The sequence below is a fragment of the Dipodomys merriami genome, unplaced genomic scaffold (assembly GCF_024711535.1).
Source record: "Dipodomys merriami isolate MVZ:Mamm:240054 unplaced genomic scaffold, mDipMer1.0.p SCAF_81, whole genome shotgun sequence".
Lineage (NCBI taxonomy): Eukaryota > Metazoa > Chordata > Mammalia > Rodentia > Heteromyidae > Dipodomys > Dipodomys merriami.
In genome coordinates, this window is record NW_027206413.1 from 4,029,115 (window position 1) to 4,051,400 (window position 22,286).

Below are 22,286 nucleotides of genomic sequence, written 5' to 3' on the forward strand. Positions count from 1 at the left end.
CCGGTCCGCACCCCGCCGAGGCGCAGCTCCGCGTCGCCGGCGCAGGACCCCGGCCCGGCCGCCTCCCGCGGCGCCGCTCCTCCCTCCCCCCTCCGGCTGGGTCGCGTCAGCGGCCGGAGATTTCAGGCCCGGGCTGCGCGGCGGTCACATCCCCGCCGCCGCCGAGGACGCGCGCCCCGCTTCCCATCGGTTCGCGGCCCTCCCCGCACCCCCGGGCCCGCAGCCCCCGCCTCCCGTCCCCGCCGCCGGCCCCGGACGCCGCGGCCCGCACCTTCCCGCCCAGCCCGCGGCGCGGGGGCCACGCGGGCGCCGGGGCCGGGAGGCGGGGCGGCCCGGCGGCGGAGGCGGGGCGGCGGCCCGGCGCGCAGCCCCTCCCGCTCGTCCTCCCGGCGGCGGCGGCGGCGCGGCCATGGAGGTCTACATCCCGTCCTTCCGCTACGAGGACAGCGACCTGGAGCGGGGATACACGGTAGGCGCGCGCCGCGAGGGCCGCCCGGGGCCCCGCCATCGCGGCCCGCGGCCTCGGGCTCCGGGGGCCCGCAGCGGCCGGGCCGCCGCCGCCGGCCCTGCGTGGGGCTCCCCCCCTCCGGCCTCCTCCCGCGGAGCTCCCCCCTGGCCTCGGCCCTCCCGGCCTCCTCCCCCCCCGGCCCCGTGCGGTCGTCTAGGAGACGCGCCCCTCCCCGGCGCCGCGGCCTGGGCGCCCCGACCCCCGCGCGGGTCCCTTCGTGTCCCGCCTCCCCCCGCGGGGCCGACGCCGGCCGGGACCGCGGCGCCCCGCCCGCCCCCCTCCGCTCCCCTCCGCCCGCCGGAGCCGCTCTCCCGCGCGCCCGGCCTCCCGCACGCCCGCCGCCGCCCCGCCGCGCGGCCCGCCCTCCGCGGGAAGGCGCTCCGCCCCGGGCCGGCGGGCTGGGGTCGCTCTCGCGCGGTTCCCCCAGCTTTTCCCCTTCGCTCCTGCCTCCCGCCATGGCAAACGCGGGGCCCGGCGAGCACCTGCTTCCCACCCGGGCCTGGGCCCGCCCCGCACCGGCGCGGCCGGGGAGGCCGACCTCGGGGACGTCCGCTTCACCTGCTAACACTGCGAGCTCCGGCCTCTCGGCCTGTGGTCTGCGCCGCGGGGCCGTGCGGGGCGGGGCCTGTGCGGGAGGCCGGGCGCGCGCGCTGCACCGCCGCGGGGATCCGTGCGGGAGGCCGGGCGCGCGCGCTGCGCCTCGGGGATCCGTGCGGGGGGGGGCCGGGCACGCGCTGCGCCGCGGGAATCCGTGCGGGAGGCCGGGCACGCGCGCAGCACCGCGGGGATCCGTGCGGGAGGCCGAGCGCGCGCAGCACCGCGGGGATCCGTGCGGGAGGCCGGGCACGCGCGCAGCACCGCGGGGATCCGTGCGGGAGGCCGGGCACGCGCGCAGCACCGCGGGGATCCGTGCTGGAGGCCGGGCACGCGCGCAGCACCGCGGGGATCCGTGCGGGAGGCTGGGCGCGCGGGGCACCGCGGGGATCTGTGCGGGAGGCTGGGCGCGCGGGCACGGCACGGCCCCCGGTCACCGTCGGGCGCTCGCCCGCGGCTCTGCTGCTGCGGTTTCCGTTGTGGAAGCGCCGTGGACATCTGTGCACACTTAGGCTGGGACCGAGCGCGGGAGCATTGCCGTCTGATCGGCAGTTAATTTGCTCACTAGTGCGCATCAGGCGTATTAATGCGGTCAATGCGTGACACTCTTAAGCATCCTTGTCTTAGTATTGCTGTGCGGCTGCGGCAGCCCCAGGGCCCGTCCTTAGCTTTTTAACACTCCTCCCTGCGAGCCGCAGCCTCCCCTGGCCTTCGCTGGCCAAGTGAATCCCAGAGTTTCAAGGACCGTTCTGCTGGGGCTGGCTTTGAACCGCAGTCCTCGGATGCAGATCCGAGCAGCTAGGACTACAGGCGTGTGCCACCAGCGCCCTGCTCTTACTGGAAATCCCACTGGAGAGGGAAGATTTAGAACTTAAATCCGTGGTTAGAAAACACACAAACAGACTAGAGTGTGTATGGGCTTTCCGATGAAGTAGATTGCTTGTTTGAAGTGGGTCGAGGCATGGGGATGGGCGGGGAGCTCTGGTAGTACCCTTATTTATAGAACTCCTCCTCTGGCTGGTTAAGTGTGGCCAGATACTCTCCGTCTTTAAAAATAGACACAAACGATCCTCGTGCTAGGGATGTTGGTCAGTGGTCCAGTGTTCGCCGAGTTGGCCTAGTTTGCCAACAGGAAACTCCCCAACACACTGGAACTCATCCAAGGAAACCTAAAGCCTTAGCTGTCTTCCACTCTTCCCGTACCTATCTCCCGGGTATCGCCCCAGGAGCAATCTTTTTGTATTTGAAGAGAAAAACATGTCTGGTGAGGGGGCTTCGTCTTCAGAGAAAAGATCATGTTGGTTGCCATAGTCACAAACAGCAGAAATAAGTTTGGTGTGTGTGTGTGTGTGTGTGTGTGTGTGTGTGTGTGTGTGTGTGTGTGTGGTGTGTGTGTGTGTGTGTGTGTGTGTGTGTGTGTGTGGTGTGTGTGTTGGGGGCTTGAACTCATGGCCGGTGATGTCCCTTAGCTTTTTCCACTTTCACTTGAGGCTGGCACTCTGTTACTTCAGCTATACCTCTGCTTCTGGCTTTTCAGTGATTTTGGTGGAAAAAAAAAAGAGTTTCTCTGACTTTTCTGTGTGAGATTGGTTTTGAACCGCAACCCTCAGCTTGCAGACTCTTAAGTAGCTAGGATTCGCTCCTGGGGTGAGCCACCAGGGCCTGGCTTCAGCACTTGTTTAAAATGAGAAGATCTGGGCCCCCCACCCAGAGTTTTCCTGCGACCTGTTGCTAGTGGCTGTGTTTGTGATGAGGCTGAGCTACCACGCATGCCCTTGACAGGACCTTGCCATGTAGTCCAGGCTGGCTTCCAACTCACGATCCTCTGCCTCAGTCTCCCCAGTGCTGGAACTCCTGGGCAGGCGCCCTGAGTACAGTCCCTAGCAGTCCTGTCTCTCCAGCCCCAAGGAAGAATAAAATCACACCCCATTCTCACAAATTCACAGACAGGTATGTTAAGAAGAGGTAAATGAATGGCTGTCTTTCCTCTTAAAGATTTTTCTCAGAAAAAGCAGAGGTAGGAGAATGGTGATCTTAAGGACTTCTTTCCCTCTGCTTTGAAAACATTTTTTTTTAATGCTGTACTGGGACTTGAACCCAGAGTCCTGATCTCTAGTTTAGATTTTGCACTCATGGCTGGGGGCTCTACCACTTGAGCTATACCTCTACTTTTATGAAAACGTTTATATATGGGCTGGGAATGTGGCTCAGTGGTAGAATGCTTCCCTAGCATGCATGAAGCCCTGGTTTTGATTCCTCAGTCTTCATCAATAGAAAAAGTCAGAAGTAGTGCAGTGGCTGAAGTGGTAGAGTGCTAGCCTTGAGCAAAAGAAGCTCAGGGACAGTGCCCAGGCCCTGAGTTCAAGCCCTAGAACTGGCAAAAAAGAAAAGAAAAAGCATTTTTATATATGGTCAGGCACCTACCAGACTCTGGATTGTCAAACTGGTTTGCCTGTCTGTTGTGGGTAAACTTGCTTCTATGATGAACGCTTGCACGCCCTTTACAAGTTTTCTTTTTCTAAAAAAAAAAATCTGTTGCTCATAGATTGGGAGCCACAATGTTAGGACTGTGATTTATTTTTCCTTCCTGAGTTTGTACAGCAGCAGAGAGATACTTCAGTCCCTTCAAGCGACAGGATTTTATAATGATGCAGCCATGATTCATTCAACAAATATTAACCAAGAGAGTGCCTGCTGGATGTTTATTTTAGGCGCTAGAGAGACAGAGCAGTGGATAATATTACAGCTAAAAAAAATTACCAGAATTGAAACTCACAGTCATACAGTCTCATTCTGCATCGCCTCTCGCTGTGTGGGGTACTGCTGATCAGGTTGGCGGGGTCCCTGCTGAGCGCCAGGTTTGGACTTGATGCCAGGAACCTATGAGGTAAGTGGTCTCTCCTGGTAGAACTTACCAGGAGGGAAAAGCTACAAGTACCTTGCTGCGGGATAGTGATGAAGGAGTCTCAGGCCAAACTACCACCAAAGAGCTCTTCAAATGCAACAAATAAACCTATAGAATCTGTATAGAGATGATAGTGTCCTAGTTGGGAAGCAGGTGTTAACAGTTTATACACTTCGGTGTCAAAAATGCCGGTTAATCTTAGTGATTAAGTTTTTGTACCAAACTAACGAATTCACAGATAGATGGTGGCCCCTGCCTGGAATCCTCACTCCTCTAGAGGCTGAGAGCTGAGCCTGACTCTTTAATGCCAGTTCTATGTGACTCTTTTCCCCAATGAGCCACCCCCCCCCAAAAAAAAAGCCTCAAGCAGCGTGTGGCTTAAATGGTGGAGTACTTGGCTTTGAGCTGAAACAGCTAAGTGAGACAGAGGGCGAGTCCTAAGTTCAAGCTGGGGTACTGGTATCAGGAAAAAGAAAAGCAAGTTTAAAGTTCAGGCACGGCTCTTCTCCTGCTAGTAGGCCTCTGTCCTAGTGGGAAATGGCAGGAGATGTTCTTGGACTTTTCTGTGTATAACTAGGGCTCACAGTAGTCATTTCCTCACCTTCGCCTTGCCAGTGCTGGGATTACAGGCATGTGGCACTGGTCCTGCAGGTTGTTTGGGATGCTCAAATCTTGCTCTGCCATTCCTCTAGCCATGGACATCTTTCAGTTCTGACCCGGATGAAATCTTCAGCTGACCACTCGCAGAGGGTCTTTGCATAAGTAAGATACCATTGTTTGTCTGGACGTCTGCTGACAGATGAAGACCTTTGCTGTCTTAACACCTCTGTGTAGTTAAAACAACACACCTTTGTACAAGCTTTTTTTTTTTTTTAATGCCACTTCTACAATTTCTGTAAAACATTAATTAGAAGTGGCACTTTCAGGGCCCCTAAATTAGGTTTTTCTACCTACTGCTATTTCAAAAAGCACTCCCACACCCTGCTTGTGGTACAGAGGAATGTGTGTGTGTGTGTGTGTGTGTGTGTGTGTGTGTGTGTGTGTGTGTCTGTGTCTGTGTCTGTGTGTCTGTCTGTCTGTCTGTCTGTCTGTATGATGTATGTATCTATCTACTTGATGCCACCACTCGAGTTTGAACGTAGGGCCTGATGCCCACACGTGCAGTCAAGGCTTTTGCAATCAAGGCTCTACCGCTGAAGCCCCACTCCCGCGTCTGGCTTTGTGTTTGAGAGGGGGAGGTGTGCGTCTCGGAGATTCCTCTGCCCTGGCTAGTTTTGAATCTTGCTCCTCAGATCTGATCCCAGAGCAGCAGGATTCCAGGAGTGAGCCTCGCTGGAATTTTCCGGTAAAGAACGGAATTTTGCTGTTAAATCAGTCACACATTTGCCTCTTCCAGAGCTGAGATGGTGGAGCTGGTGGGAACGGAGAAGGTGGAGTATGCTCCCAGCCAGGGTTTGCCCACGTCCAGGCATGCTCCCAGTGGGCCTGGGTGCACTCAGCCCTGGGTCCTCAGCCCTGCCCAGCCCTGAGCCCTGCCCGGCCCTGAGCCCTGCCCGGCCCTGAGCCCTGCCCGGCCTGGTGAGCTGGGCTCTGTGGAGTGGCTGGGAGAGGAAGGGGAAGGGGGGGCGGGTCAAGGAATGCTGACTTTGAAATCTGACCCTCATTTTGCTAGCTTATGGGTTTTAGAAAGAGGAAATGCACAGTAAAAACCTCATCTCTCCTCTTAGGGAAAAGGCATCTTATATATACTTACACACACACACACACACACACACACACACACACACACACACACACACGAAAAACTATTTTTTTTTGGGCAGGTAGAACTTACTATATAGCCTGAGATGGCCTCAACTTCAATTCTGAGTGCTAGGATTGGAGGCTTATACCATGCATTCAGGTGAAAAGAAAATTTGGGGTGTGTGTGTGTGTGTGTGTGTGTGTGTGTGTGTGTGTGTGTGTGTGTGTGTGTGTGTGTGTGTGTGTGTGTGTGTGTGTGTGTGTGTGTGTGTGTGTGTGTGTGTGTGTGTGTGTGTGTGTGTGTGTGTGCTTCAGGGCCTCTTGCTTAGCTTTGTTGTTGTTGTTGTTGTTGTTGGTTGATTGGTTGTGAGGCTTGAACTCTGGGCCTGGACGCGGCCCTTCAGCGCCTCAGCTCAAGGCTAGCCCTTTACCACTTGAGCCATAGCTCCACTTGCAGTTTTTTGAGTGGTCCATTGGAGATAAGAGTCTCACAGACTTTCCTACCTGGTCTGGCTTTGAACTGTGGTCCTCAGATCTCAGCCTCCTGAGTAGCTAGGATTACAGGCCAGCACCTGGCTTGCTTAGCTTTTTCACTTAAGGCTGTTAAGCTAGCATTTGAGCCACACCTCCACTTCTGGCTGATTAACTGGAGATAAGAGTCTCTAAGACTTTTCTGTCCTGGCTGGATTCCAACCTCTATCCTCAGATTTCAGCTTCTGAGTAGCTAGGCTTTACAGGTGTGAACCTTCCACTCTTCCTCAGTTAAAGGTGACTTCTAGCCCGGGCCTAGTGACTCACACCTGTAATCCCAGCTACTCAGATCCTCAGATCTGAGGATCATGGCTCTAACCAGCCATGGCAGGAAAGTCTGTGAGACTCTCATCTCCAGCTAACCATCAAAAAGCCAAGCTTTGAACACAAAAACTCAGGGACAGTGACGTGCCCAGCCTCCTCCCCCCACCCCCCCACCCACCCAGTTCAAGCTTCTCTGCGTGTCTGCCTGTCTGCCCACCAGCCTGCCTGCATTCCTTCCTTCCTTCCTTCCTTCCTTCCTTCCTTCCTTCCTTCCTTCCTTCCTTCCCTCCCTCCTTCCTTCCCTCCCTCCTTCCTTCCCTCCTTCCTTCCTTCCCGCCTTCCTTCTTTCCTTCCTGAATTTAGGAGAGGACACTGTAAAAAATGAGACAGACTTCAGTATTAGCGCTCAGTATTAGCTTCTGTGTGCTTTCTCGGTGGTTGGCTTGGAAGTGTGCTTGCTTGAGAGGCCGTGGAATACTGCCTGTCCTGGTTCTCTGCGGCGCCTGGTGCAGCGGGGTGGGGGAGGCTGGGCCGCTCTGGGGCCGGCATCTTGTGTTGAAGCAGGAGATGAGCTGGGGGATGGGAGGAGCAGGGATTGGAGGGGTGACTCAGAGGAGCCTTCTAGTCCGGAGGACTCAGACCTTGGTCAGTGAGGTTTTAAGGAAGGAAGTAACGTGATTAGCTTTGCGTTGAGAAAGTTGGCTATCTCTGTCAGTTTCGCCTACCAGGACAAAAATACTCTCCACGGGGTAGTTTCTAAATAACAGAAGTTCCTTGTTCCCAAACTCCTGGACTGGGAAGGCCAGGAATCTTTCTACTTGTTTGTTTTTTGCTTTTGTAGTCCCTGAACCTCGATCCTCAGCTCTCAGCCCCTGGAGCAGGCGGGATTACAGGCGTGCGCTACCTGTCCAGGTTCCTTGGCAGTCACCTTCCACAGCTCACCTTCACACACCATCACTTTAGAGTTCAGATTCCAACCTTGTGACCTCGGAGGCCACCTGCAGCCTGGCGGTGGAGAGACATTTGCAGACTAGCGGCTTGGCGGGGATGGGACCTAAGCCAAGGCTTTGGCTTCGCACGGCGCAGTCACCAAACAAGCAGAGGTGGGCCTGTCCTTTGTGAACCGGCTGGGGTTTGGTGGCAGCTGTCTGATCTTGAGGTGTAGAGTAGACTGAAGTCTGGACGAGGAGTTGGGCGAGGTGTAGAGTAGACTGAAGTCTGGGCGAGGAGTTGGGCTCAGGGTGGCCATTCAGCATACGATTGGTGACGTCTAGGGGTATGGGTATGATTCTCTGCTGATTTAAGAATTAAAAGGCAGGAAAAGGTTTAAAACAGTGAACACGCTCACTTGAAAATGCATAGTCAGTCCCTAGAGGGTGCTCCAGGGGACTGTGGTATTGGGGCTCCTGCCATGTCTCTGAGCTTTGTGTTGACTGCTTGATGACTTGTGCAGATGCTATTCTAGCTCTTTCCACTGGGAAAGGGAATTTTGGGGAAAAGTGTCATGGTGAGCCATACGTTATCAGCCGTGTGTCATGTCCACCATTTTGTATCCCTATCTACTTAGCACTTACCCATTCTTGCTCTCAGACGAAAAACATGGGGTGTGAGAGGAGAGAGGAAGAGCTGAGGGAAAAGGTCAGAATTATTTTTTGTGTGCGTGTGTGCGTGTGCAGGTGCTTGTGCTTGAACTCATGGTTTGAGCACGGACCCGTAGCTTTCTGTTCTTAAGGCTGGTGCTCTACCACGTGAGCCACAGCTCCACTTCTGGCGTTTCGGTGGTTCGTTGGAGATAAGAGTTTTTGCAAACTCTCCTGCTCAGGTTGGCAGGTCTTCAGCTCTGATCTTCAGATCGCCGCCTCCTGAGTACTGGGATTACAAGCATGAGCAACTGCTCCCCAGCAAGCCCCAAAACCTCTGTGAGCCAACTAGTCCCAGCGCAGCATAGATAGCAGGGACCTCATGCATGTGAGGCTTAAGAATAAGAGTGGGGGGCTACATGGGTCTTGGGCTGGAGTGTGGCTTAGTGGTAGAGTGGATCTTAACGCACTGGATTAGACAACTACTTCTAATTTCACATACATTACTAGTAGCCTGCTGCCAATAATCCTCGCTATTCAGGAGCTGGAGATAAGGAGGGTCCCAGTTCTAGGTCAACCCAGGCAAAAAGTCTGTCTTCAACAGGAAAAAAACAAAAACAAAATGGACAGATGGCGCTTGCCTGGTGTCCCTGTCCCTGTTAGGAGTCCGTGGGGGGTATTGGAGTCTAGGCCAGCCTGAGGCAAAAAGAGAGTGTCTATCTCCAGAAGAACCTGGCAAAAAATAGCCAGAGCTGTGAGTAAAGTGGCAAAGTGTCTGCTTATTAGCCAACATGAGAGGCCACGAGTTCAGAGCCCAGTATTGCAAGAAAACAAAACCGGAAATAGATCACCAACTATGCATCACCCAAAGAGCTGCGATCCTGCGAAGTTTCATCTTTCACAAAGGTGCCTAACCCTCCACTGATGTTCTCCCGAAGTCCTGACAGAACAGCCCGAGTTTCTTGGTGTTCCTGACGGGCGATGCACCCTCGCAGCCCGGCCTTCGCTTCCCTCCTTCCTCGCTTCCCACTTTTTCAAGTGGGAATTAACCTTTGTGATTTTAGCATTTGGCGTTTTAACTTTTGGGGGTTGTGGGTTTGGGGATTTGGTTTTTTTTTTCCAGTCCTGGGCTTGAACTCAGGGCCTGGGCACTGTCCCTGAGCTTCTTTTGCTCAAGGTTAGTGCTCTTTCACTTGAGCCACGCGCCACTTCCAGCTTTTTCTGTGTATGTGGTGCTGAGGAATTGAACCCAGGGCTTCATGCATGCGAAGCAAACGCTCTATCACTAAGTCACCTTCCCAGCTGGGATTATGATTTTTGCCTCCAAGTGTTGAGGTGTTTTGGGGTTTCAGCATTTGAGTTGTGGCACCGGGGGCTCGTCTCTGGGGGTTTTGATGGGCGCGGGCGGCTGATGCCAACACGTTCTCTTGGTCCCGGGCTCTGCCAGGTGCAGGTGCTCAGTGGATAGACGTTGCACAAGACCCCTCCCTACGCAAGGCAGCTTTGCACCTGTGTGACCACACGTGGCGACACATGCAGGAGTCCATGCTGTTTCCACTGTTTTTTGGATCAAAATGCCGAATTGGGCAGCATTCTGGGTCTCTTCAGTATGTACAGTACTCTTAGTTCATTCAGCAGCTCTCATTTAAAAAACTTTTGCAGTATTTCAAAGCCAATCTGAGGCATGATATAAATATTTTTCTATGATCTCTGACAGGTAATAACCCCGCTCCTTCCCCATGGCACTAGGGATCGAACCCAAGGCCTCACATGTGTTGGCCAGTACTCTGTTACTGACTTTTAACCTTCACCCTGTATTCAAATTTTACTTTGCCCAGCCTGGTGTTGAACTTACAATCTTTCTGCCATGCCCTCTTGAGTAGCCGGGATTATAGGCATGAACCACTGTGTCAGGCTAAACTATGTATTCATCCATCCATGTCTCCATCCATTTATGACACAGAGTCTCATTGTGCAACCGAGGCTGGCCTGGAACGTGTGCGCTTTCTGCCTCAGCCTCCTGAGTGCAGGGAAGACAGGATGCACACCACTCCTGGCAGAAAGTTTAAACAATACCAAAATGTAAATATTACTGTAATTGGAAGTATCTTAATATCAACGAATTCCCAGTCTTTATACAATTGCAGTTTAAACAGTGACGTACATTTTATTATTAGTAAGGTGTATATACATACATATATGTATATGTATAGATAGTTGTTTTGTCAGTTGTGGGGCTTGAACTCAGGGCCTAGGCACCGTCTCTGAGCTCTTTTGCTCAAGACTAGCACCCCACCACGTTGAGCCACAGTTGCATTTCCGTTTTTCTGATGAGTAATTGGAGATCAGTGTCTCACAGAAATTTCCTGCCCAGGCTGGCTTTGAACTACGATCCTCAGATCTCAGCCTCCTGAGTAGCCAGGATTCCAGGCGTGAGCCACTGTGCCCAGCCAGCAGCGTATAATGTTGACAGTGAGGCTGACAGGCTGAGGGGCCTGGCCTGGCCCCTGCAGAAAGAGCATCAGTTGTTTTCAAGCTTGGAGTAACTTCGACCTAGAGACAGAATAACAGTGTTGTTGTTGTACTGCAACATTCAGAGGAAGAGAAGAATCATCTTCCTTCACATTCTGTTAGCAGTCATTTTCTCAGACAGTCCTGTGGCCAACAGCATTCTCTATACTGATTGGTGGAGGCTCAGGCCAATCATCACAGCCAGGAGACTAGGAGGACTCTGAAGCCCGGACAGGGTCATGCCATGCCTGCCACCCAACCCTACAGGCATTCAGTGGGAGAAGGGCAGACGGTGCCACTGGGCCGCAGTGCCCACAACAATGCCCTTCAGTCCTCCAGTGCAACTATGTGTCAGGAGAGAGATCTTTGTATAATGGGGCAGTAGCTGGCGCAGAGCCTCGTCCATGATAAACGCTCAGCAGAAGCACACATGAGATATTTGTTGGTTGAATTCATCAAACATGTGACACATGTTCCTTACCCCCAAGGATTAAAAAAGTAGAGAGAGAGGCTAAGAAAGAAGTTCTTAACAAACTTAGAATGATTGCTACATTTATTTCAGAACCAAATTAGTGCTGCTGGTGTTGCTTAGTGGTAGAGCACTTACCTAGTGTGCATGGAGTCCTAGATTTCATGGCTAGCACAGCACAAATAAAAAGCAAGTGCAGTGGCTCATACCTGTAATCCTAGCTACTCAAGAGGCTTAGATCTGAGGATCATGGTTTGAAGCCAGCCTGGGTAGGAAAGTCTGTGGAACTGTAGCTCAAGTGGCAGAGCATTCGCCTTGAGTTAAAAATAAAGATCAGGGACAGCACTCGGGCTCTCTGTTCAAACCCCAGGACAGCACAAAAAAAATTAATTAAATAGGTGCAAGAGGAGGAAATTTTATAATAGGGTCTTTAGAAAATGGCAGTTGCAAGTTTCTTTTTTTCTTTCTTTCTTTTTTTTTTTTTTTTTTTTTTTTGCCAGTCCTGTGGCTTGAACTCAGGGCCTTGGTACTGTCCCTGAGCTGCTTTTGCTCAAGGCTAGCACTCTACCATTTGAGCCACAGTGCCATTTCTGCCTTTTTCTACTTATATGGTACTGAGGAATTGAACCCAGGGCTTCATGCATGCTAGCTAAGCAAGCATTCTACCACTAAGCCACATTCACAGCCCCTGCAAGTTTATTTTCACTGAGCCTGAAATCTTTCCTTTTTTATGTATTGGGAGGATCACTCATTCCCCGGGTGTGTGTGTGTGTGTGTGTGTGTGTGTGTGTGTGTGTGTGTGTGTGTGTGTGTGTGTGTGTGTGTGTGTGTGTGTGTGTGTGTGTGTGTGTGTGTGTGTGTGTGTGTGTGTGTGTGTGTGTGTGTGTGTGTGTGTGTACACCTTGTTTGCTTAGGACTGCATGGTTACCAATTGGTGGCTTTTGGTTTTTGTTTTGGTGCCAATACTGGGACTTGAATTCAGGTCCTGAGCACTGCTCTTTAGCGTTTTTTTCCTCAAAGCTAGCACTCGGCCACTGGGATCCCACCCCCATTTCTGGCTTTTTGCTGGCTCATTGAAGATAAGAGTTTCACAGACTTTTCTGTCTAGGCTGCCTCCAAACCAAGATCCTCAAATCATAGCCACCTGATCAGTTAGGATTATAGGTGAGAACAAATCTTTCTACAGTTTTCCTTGCTGTACCGGTAGTATTGATTGCAGGTAGTGTGTCGCTGGAGCAAGCATCGTGTGTGTATTTGATTCTACCAGCTAGGGTCACATTGCTGGTGAGGGGATTGTGCTGGCTTCCGTCCCTGGCAGCTTCCGGGGGAGCTTGCCAGCCCAATGCGTGTCGTGCTGTGGGACTCCTGCCGATCTGATAGGTGAGTGTCACATCTCAACTTGGTTCTTACTGATCGTACAGATTTGAATTATGTGGGGGTTTTTGTTGTTTTGTTTTTGGTACTGGTTCTGGGGCTTGAGCTCAGGGCCTGGGCGCTGACCTCAAGCTTTTTTTGTTCAAGGCTTGTAGCTTTTCCACTGGAGCCACAGCTCCATTTCTAGCTTTTAGCTGGTTAATTCGAGGTAAGAGCCTCATGGACTTTTCCGCCTGGGCAGGCTTCAAAGTTTGATCCTCAGATCCTGAGAAGGCAGGGCTACAGGCACGAGCCACTCTGGCCATAAGACAGTTTTATTTTTTTTTGGTCTGGTCGTGAGACCTGAACTCTGGGCCTGGGCGCTGTCCCTCAGCTCTTCAGCTCAAGGCTAGCGCTCTACCACTTGAGCCACAGCGCCACTTCCTGCTTTTTTCTTTTTGCTTATGTGGCGCTGAGGAATCGAACCCAGGGCCTCAGGCATGCAAGGCAAGCGCTCTACCACTGAGCCACCTTCCTAGCCCCTATAAGACAGTTTTAAACATCAGCCATCTCATTAGAGTTGCTGAGGTTCTATTAAAGCAGTATGCAGCGTGGCACAGAGAAGCAAAGCATCCCATTAAAAGAGAAGCAGTCCCTTGTTGGCTAACTGAAATCGTTTCAGCCTGGCTCATTCGTCTACCTGTGGAAGGTAGCGCTGGGGGAAACTCTTGACTACTGGATGGGAACTGCACTCTGCAGCTACTTTGTAAATTATTTTCCTTCTTGTGGGCGTGGATGGCATTTGAAGTATGCACAAGTCCTCTTGCTGCTGTTGATTTGAAAAGGTTAAGTGTGACGTGTGTCGCTGCTACCCTGGAGACTGAGAGCTGAGGATTGGGGTTTGAAGCCAGCCCAGGAAGGAAAGTGATCCCCAATTAACCAGCCAAAAGCTGGAGAGCTGAAAATGGAAGTGTGGTTCCAGTGGTAGAGAGCACCAGCTCTGAGCAGCAAAAGGCAAGGGACAGACAGCCCAGACACTGGAGTTCAACCCCAGTAACCCCCCCCCACACACACATACACACACACACACACACACATACACGCACACACACGATTCCATGAGCAGGTGGGACAAAACCTCACTGGCATTGCATTGAGCTGGTAGCGGGGGTAGGCAGAGCTGAGAGTCAGCAGAAGTCTGCCTGTTTACAAAAGGAGTCATTTGAGGTGGAAGGAAGGGCCCGGGGAAGGGTAGGAAGGAACCGCAGGGGAGACAGTGGGCCTGGAGTTGGAAGAGGAGGAGGGAGAATGGTTGCAGTAAGAGGTCATGGCAGAGTCAAACAAGCCGCCTTGTTTATTTAATAGGCAAAAATAAACATGACTGACAGAAACCATGAGGATAGATGTAAGGAGGCTCTAGTATTGTGATTGAGACTTTAGGAGGCCAATTTGGCCTTATTTATTTACTTATGTGCTAGTACAGGGCTTGAACTCAGAGCCTGGGCCTGTCCCTTAGCTTTATTGCTTGAGCTACAACTCTCCTCCTAGTTCCCGCCCCCCACCCCCTGCCTGGGCTGTGGTTCTCAGATCTCAGCCTCCTCAGTAGCTAGGATTACAGGTGTGAGTTCCTGGCCCCTGACTTTACATTTGTTAAATGAGATATTTACGCCGTGAGAACCTTGTCCCCAGTGCACAAAGATCAACATGGGAAGTTGTTTCTGGAGCCCTGTTTACAGCGTCAAGAGAAAGTAGAATCAAGGCATCTGCTTTTCAACCACTCTTTCTTGCTGTATTGGCAGGCCCGCCTCTGTTTCCCAGGGTTTAGCAGTGACACACACAGTTGAGTCTGCTGGGGCAGAAAGCTGACATGGGGAAAGAAAGAAACCTGCTAATTACAAGGGAGAGATGCTGTGTATAATTTAATTAAGGAGAAAGATAAAAGGAGGGAGGTGAACCACGTTGGGTGGAATCATCCAAGAAGCCCTGTGGGTGTGGTGGCCCGAGCCTGCCATCCTAGCTACTTGGAGGGCAGAGATTGGAGGATTGCAGTTCATGTGCCCCCCCTCCCCCCGGGAAAAAGACTTCACTGGGCCGCTGTGGCAGGTGGGCGGAGTCTGTCTGCTTTCCCGTCTCTAGGGAAAGCCAGTGGCTGGGCATGGGGACACGCACCTGTCACCCCAGTGACTTTGGGACACTGAAGTAGGAGGATGGCAGTCCAGGCCAGCCTCAGCATAAATAGAGATCCTGCCTCAAAATATCCCACCTAAAAAGGAGCTGGAGGTATGGCTCAAGTGGTAGAACGCCTGGCTGGCGTTCATTTGGGGCTGGGGAAAGAAGCCCTGGCTGTGAAGATGGCGGCCTGCGGGAGGCGCAGGCTGAGTGGCGAGCTTGCGTGAGAATGTTCTCGCAGAGGGAACAGTACGGGGGTAGATGGAAAGGAGGCCGGTGGGGGTGCGGATGGGGGAAGAGAATAGAGGGTGGGGTTAGGGTGGGTGGGGTGATGGGAGGCCTCATGAGGTGCCTGTGGCGGGTGGAGGCCTCAGGACAACAGGAACGAAGATGCCAGCTTCCACTCTGCCAGTGGCCGGCAGACAGACAGGTTTCACAAAGACCCACCCGGTGGGTTCTTGCTGAGCGAGTTAGCGTTGGCCTTTGTCTAGTGTTGGCCTTCGTCCATTCCAGACGCTCAGGCCGTGTCAGGAGAGCGCGGTGTGCATCTGGAACGCACCAACTCCCTTCCAGAGCGGGGTGGAGCCTGAGACATCCCTCTCTCCCCATGCGTATTGGTCTATTATGATACAACATCCCTGAGTCTTAGGTCACCTGTTAGGGGAATAGGGAGGGGAAAAGGGGAAGTTTGCTAACCTAGTCAGGTTGACTAGGTTTGTTGGTTTGTTTCATTATTTGTACCAATACTGGGGCTTGAACACGGCCTGGGTGCTGTCTTTTAGCTTTTTCTCTCAAGGTTGACTCTCTACCACTTGAGCCATAGATCCATTTCCAGCTTTTTGGTGGTTAATTGGAGATAAGCTTCTCTTGGACTGTGCTTCCTAGATTGGCTTTGAACCAAGATGCTCAGATCTGACCCTTCTGAGTAGCGAGGATTGCAGGCCTGCTGCTACACCCGCCCCCATACATATCTTTATTCATAAACATTATTGTGTTCTCCTCTTGTTTGTTTTAGTTCAGATTTATGTAGCATGGGAGAGGTTTCGGTTATTTTGTTATCTGAAACTTACTTAAACCATGTCCTGTCTTTCTTGCAGTTGGAAGCTTTATTACAATCTTGTATTCCAGTGGTTTGCTTTGCTTTGCTTTGTTTTTGAGACAGGATCTTGCTACATAGCCCAGGCTGGCCTCAGACTTTCGTCCTTCCTGTTTCAGCCTTCTGAGTGATGGGATTACAGGTGTGCATCACCATGCTCAGCTTTGCATGTCAGGTTTTGTTTTTTTTGTCTGCATATATGATTGAACTGAGGGCACGCAATCACACTGCCATTTAAGCTGTCTATCTACTCCTTTTTGTTTTCATTACCTTTTGGACAGGGTTTTTGCCTTCCCTGGCCTAGCCTATGATCCTCCTACCATACCTCCTGCCTGACTGGAAATGCAGGTGAGCAGCAGCATAGCAGGTCATTGAGATGGAATCTTGATAACTGCTTGCCTGGGACTAGCATTACACTTCAAACTTTGATCTCTGCTTCTGGAGCAGGTGTTAAGATTACTGATGTGAGCCACCACTTACATCCCAGTTTTTAAAATATAGTAATGGTGCAGAGAATTAAAGTTTACAGATTTCCCTGTCTGTTATCTGTGAACAATTAGAGCTTATAGTCAGTAGAAATGGACGAGGGAAGCTTCCAAACTATTGAGCCTGTGCTAATAAATGCAACAGTTGTTCATAATTTGGTGGTAAATGACCTTTAAATGCAACCACTTATGGAAGCTGTCCTTGGGGAGCAATTTAACTTCCAAATGACATCCCGGAGTAGCTGTTATCATTTAAATACGCTTCCTTTTGTCAATAATAGAATAACAAATACTGGTTAGATTTCTGACGTGGATTCAGATACTAGGAAACTTGCTGAATAAATTAGTGTACATTTGATTTATATTGACCAATTTTTTTTTCCACATTGCTATGTTACAGGTCAAGGTGACATGCATTTCAATGCATGCTGGAGCAGGGGTCAGGCTTGACTGGCGTGAATGCTTACACGGTTTTTAATTAACTTTTGAATATCACGCTTACATTATTTTTCAAGTACCAGTTATTGGGAACAAGATTGAAATGAATTTAAAGCATTGGTAGAGATTTTATTTTAAAAGTCATCTGCCCGAGCTGGTGGCTAACACCTGAAACCTTAGCCATGCAGGAGGCTGAGATCTGAGGATCGCAGTCTGAAGCTAACCCAGGCAGGAAAGTCTATGAGACTCTTTATCTCCAATTAACAAGCAAAAAGATGCAAGTGGCAGGGCTGGGAAGGTGGCTCAGTGGTAGAGAGCTTGCCTCCCATGCATGAGGCCCTGGGTTCGATTCCTCAGCAGAAAAAAGCCGGAAGTGGTGCTGTGGCTCACGTGGTAGAGTGCTTGCCTTGAGCTGAAGAGCTGAGGGACAGTGCCCAGGCCCAGAGTTCAAGCCCTACAACTGACAAAAAAAGAAAAAAAAAAGACACAAGTGGAGTTGTGGTTCAAGTGCTAGAGTATTGTCCTTGAGTAAAAAAATCTACGGGTTCTGTCCAGGCCCTGAGTTCAAGCCTCTAGTACTGGTACACACATGGGCACACCTGTGCACACACAGAGTCACTAGTCATATTTCACAAACATTACGATTGGAGGATGGTCCAGCCAGCCTTTAGCTAATAGTTTGTATAGAAAGCAGAGATGCTTTTTTCACTAGATTGAATTCACTATGGCTTTTCTGTGCATGGATTTACAGAAATGATCGGACACAACACTGAAAAAAGCAAAAATATGGGACATGTTTTCCCCTCTTCAGGAAGCCAGTCAGGGAGCAAACATGGCCATGCCGGAAGCTTTGTGTGTTGCTGTGGCTTTGGAACGCAGGTGTGGTGTGTAGACGCACCCTGCCACCCACTCACTAGTAGGACAAAGCAGTGAGGTCACAGGGAAGCGTGGACCCCTGTCTTCTTTGACCTTTCAGAAAGAATCTTCCCTCAGAACCACGGCGCATTTGCATCTAAGTATTGCTGCATGAAAATTATTATTATTATTATTATTATTATTATTATTATTATTATTATTATTATTATTATTATTATTTTATGCTGGTCCTGAGGCTTGAGCTCAGGGCTTAAACACCATTCTTTAGCTTTTTTGCTCAAGGCTAGTGTGCTACCATTTAAGCCACAGCTCTACTCCTGGCTTTTTGGTAGTTAATTGTAGGAAGAGTCTCATGAACTTTCCTGCCTGGGCTGGCCTCAAACAGTGATCCTTAGATCTCTACCTCCTGAGTAGCTAGGATTACAGGCGTGAGTCACCCACTCCAAGATGTACATTTCCTTTTGTACAGTGTCTTCAACTCCCTCATTCTCTTCAGTCCCTCCCTCCTGTCTCCACCCATGAGTTGTATAGGTCACCTTCATAAGTGTCCAATGAGCTCCGCTGCTGTACTTTTTCACCCTTTTCTAATTGGATTCTGTGCCCCTCCCCGCCCTCTAGAAGATATATACGCTTGGAAGAATGCACGATACATTAGGTAAAGTCAAGACAGAATCATCAAAAACTAAAAAAAGAAAAAGTCCTGATTCCATATCTTGGAGCTCATTTCACTGTGTATATTATTTCATATAAATATGAAGAGACACTGAGGCATCGCACCTTGTGTCTCTCTCTTAAGAGTATCCTCTTTTGGTCTCATTGTGTGTGCATATCTAGGATCCTGTATCATTTATCATATCCCAGTATATTTTAGGTTTAATTTCTGCATATCAGAGAAAACATACACCACTTGTCTCTCTGAGCTTGGCTTATCTCACTTAACCTGATTTGTTCTAATTTTACCCATTTCCCTGCAAATGACATTATTTTATTCTTTCTAATAACTGTTTTCTAATAACTGTTTCTAATAACAATTCCATTGTATTAGATACTATATATAGATATAGATATTGATCCATGTATCTATTGTGGGGCATCTGGGCTGTTTCCACATCTTGGCTATTGTGAATAGTGCAGCAGTGAACATGGATGTGCAGGTGTCTTTAGCATCTCCTGGCATGTGATGCTGAGAGTAGATGCCAAGGAGTGGTATGGCTGGGTCACAGGGAAGGTCTGTGTTTTTTGAGGAACCTCCAGACTGCTTTCCACAGCAGTTGTACTAGTTTCCATTCCTGCCAGCTGTGTAGTAGGTTTCCTTTTTCCCCACATCCCCACCCACATCTGTTGTTCGAATTCACGATGTTGGCCAGTCTAACTGGGTAAGATGGCATCTCAGGGTTGTTTTGATTTGCATTTCCTGAATGGCCAGGGGTGATGAGCATTTCCTCATGTATTTCTTTGTCTTTCTTACCTCCTCTTCTGAGAATTCTCTCCTTAGCTCCCTTGCCCATTTAGTGATTGGTTTATTAGGTGTGGGAGGGGTTCATTTCTTGAGCTCTTTGTATATATTGGGTATTAGGCCATCTGTTGCTGGTAAAGATCTTTTCCCAGTCTATTGGCTGTCTTTCTAGTTTAGTAACTATGTCCTTAGCTGGGCAGATTCCTTTTATTTTATTTATTTATTTTATTTTATTTTTTGTCGGTCATGGGACTTGAACTCTGGGCTTGGGCGCTGTCCCTCAGCTCTTCAGCTCAAGGCGAGCGCTCTACCACTTGAGCTACAGCGCCATTTCCGGTTTTCTAGTGGTTTATTGGTCTTTCCTGCCCGGGCTGGCTTTGAACCGCGATTCTCAGATCTCAGCCTCCTGAGTAGCTAGGATTACAGGCGTGAGCCACCTGCGCCTGGCTCCTTTTATTTTAATGTAGCGCCACTTGTCAAGTGTCTCTCCTGTCTGTTCAGGAAGTTCCTGCCTCTCCCTATGCGTTCAAATGTCCTCCTCTCTCTGGTTCCACAGTTTCAGGTCTGACATTGAGGTCTTTGATCCACTTTGAATTGGTATCAGTGCCTGGTGACAAACAGGGATCTACTTTTAGTTTTCGGCCTATGGCTGCCCAGTTTTCCCAACACCCATGACTGGCTTTTATTCTTCTTAATTACGAAGATCTCCACTTTCAGCCAAACTGTGATTGTGCCAGTCAAGGTGTTTTCAGTGTTGCTGCCAGGATTTCTGCGCAATCACGGGCCACAAAAAGCTTCTCAAACCCCAGACATTCTAAATTCTTACCTAGATAAGGACAAAAAGGATGGCTCTGCCCACCGCCCACGAGTGTCCGCAGCCCTGCCCTGCGGTGCCAGTTTAACGGCAGTCACAACGTCCTGGTGTCGCCCGCCGCTTCGTGCGGACGTCCAGTGCCTCCAGAACAGCATCCACACCAGTTTGTCCGTGGTAGCAGGAGGAGTGGCAGGCTGGTGGTCAGGAGGAAGAGGGAAGTGGAGAGAGTGGCAAGGTCACGAGTGCACGGGGCTGAGTCATGCACAGGAAGTACTCATCGGCAGGGGTGGAGGCAGAGGCACAGAGCATTTCTCCCAAGTGGCCATTCCTGTGCACGTTGCTGGGGGAGCCGCTGGGCCAACGGAAAGACCTTTGAGTGTCTGAGGAGTCGCGTGAGGGCGCTGACAAAAGAGAAGTCCCCTTGGGTGTCTGCTGAAGGGACAAGGTAGGGAGCGTGACGCTGACTGTCCGCGGTGGACGCTGCTGGCCGCGCGCATTGGAAGCTCGTCCCGGGGAGGGCTGGGCTTCTGGGCCACTGCCAGGTGCCGGTGCGTCTGCTCAGTCCTTGTCAGGTGAGAGCCAGAATGTTCTGGGCTGTGGATTGAGCACCCTGCTTTTCTTGGTGGTTCTGGGGACTGAGCCCACAGGCGTGCCCAACTGCCGAGCTACCTCTGCAGCTCCACACCTTGTTTTAAAGGTGACGTACAGAGGGGTCCCAATTATGTAAGTCAGGTAATGAGCACAGTCCTTTTCGAACAGTGTCACATAAGGCTTTTTAAAATGGTTCCTGGGGCATTGTAATGAGCTATGGAGGGTTAGAATTACTGTGCTCAAATGTCTCAGCACAGGTGTGTGGATTATGAAGGTGGGTTACTTGCTCCAACATTGTGTGTGTGTGTGTGTGGTGTGTGTGTGTGTGTGTGTGTGTGTGTGTTTGTGTGTGTGTATGTGTGTGTGGTTGTGTGTGTGTGTGTGTGTGTGTGTGTGTGTGTGTGTGTGTTGGGGCTTGAATTCAGGGTTTTACATTCTTGCCTGGCTTTTTCATTCAAGTTTAGCACTCTACCACTTTGATCCACAGCATCACTTCCATATTTCTGGTGGCTAATTGGAAATAAAGAGTCTCATGAGCTTTCCTGCCCAGGCTGGCTTTGAACCCTGATCCTCAGATCTCAGCCTCCCGAGTAGCTAGCATTACAGGAGTGAGCCACTGGCACCTGACTGTAACACATCCTAATGAGGTAGTTCAGTGGTTTGGGGAAATATTTTAAAATACCACATTTTCAAGTTTTGTCCTAGAGCTACTTATGGAATTGGAGCCAGGCCTCAGACTTGTTTAAATGCTCAACAGAAGATCGTAATTATTACCTAAACCTACAGCTTGCATGTCAAGTAGCTTGTCTTGTTTTGAAGACTATGTAGTATAGCATATATATTGAGCCCAAAGAAACCCTAGCTTTGCTTTAATCTTTATGGCGCTGGCCATATGTTCAGCGCCCGTGGTGCTGACTTGTACCCAAATGAACTTCAGAAAAGCTTCTCTGCCCCCAGCCTGTTTGAGGAACTTCTGAGTGTCATTGTTAAGTATTGCAACTGGACAGACTTGCTTCCACATTCTGGCTTGTGGCTACTGAGACTGATTTGTGAAAGTCACAGCACCAAAGCATTTCCCCAAAAATGCCTGTTTTCACCTCCTACTACCTCCCCTCCCCCCACCTCGGGTACCGAGGCTTGAACTCACGTCCTTGCAGTTTCATTTGGCTTTTTCCACTCGAGGCTGGTGCTCTATTACTCGAGCCACAGATCTACTTTCTGGCTATTTGGTGGTTAATTGGAGACAAGAGTCTCCTGCCTGGGCTGGCTTTGAACCATAATCCTCAGATCTCAGCCTCCTGAGTAGGTAGGATTACAGGCGTGAGCTACCAACACCCAGCTTCAGCCTTTTTGTAAGGATCAAGTACAAACTTGGCCCATATTAAAAACTCACTATCTGGAGCAGCAGAAATATTGTTATTTCTAATATCACTCATTCGATTTTTTTCCCAGTTGGGATTAAAACATCATCTATTTTACCATCCATAATTTTTTTTCAACTTTGGATAATTCTGTATTTATCTATTTATTTTTGTTGGTTATGGGGCTTGAACTCTGGGCCTGGGCACTGTCCCTCAGCTCTTCAGTTCAAGCCTAGTACTCTACCACTTGAGCCACAGCGCCACTTCTGGCTTTTTCTGTTTATGTGGTGCTGAGGAGTCAAACCCAGGGCCTCATGCATGCAAGGCAAGGGCTCTACCACTGAGCCACTTTCCCAGCCCTAACTCCCTAATCAATTCACTGCTTAAATGACTCTGTTAGACCACTCACAAGGGATTCTGTCATAATTATCTGGGCAAGCCTGTGTAAGTGCTGTGGGTGTGGCTCCTCCTTGAGATAACTATCAGCTTCCAGCCAAAGGAGATTGTTTAACAAATGAAATGCTAACCGTAACTAGGACTTG

General features: G+C 50.5%; 1 protein-coding gene across 4 annotated transcripts in view; it reads left to right on the plus strand.

Annotated features, from left to right (window-relative positions):
• Nucleotides 1-385: 385 nt before the first annotated feature.
• The window catches only part of LOC138819717 (sorting nexin-24), a 100,967-nt gene continuing 79,066 nt past the window's right edge, over nt 386-22,286 (plus strand). Inside the window, exon 1 of one of the 4 annotated variants that reach the window (XM_070011258.1) lies at nt 386-469. In XM_070011258.1, coding sequence (XP_069867359.1) covers nt 410-469 — 60 coding nt within the window. In that variant the 5' untranslated portion in view covers nt 386-409. Of the gene's footprint in view, nt 470-3,876; nt 3,990-20,116; nt 20,238-22,286 lie in introns of those variants that run through there. The other 3 variants (XM_070011259.1, XM_070011257.1, XM_070011260.1) reach the window with 3 other exon arrangements.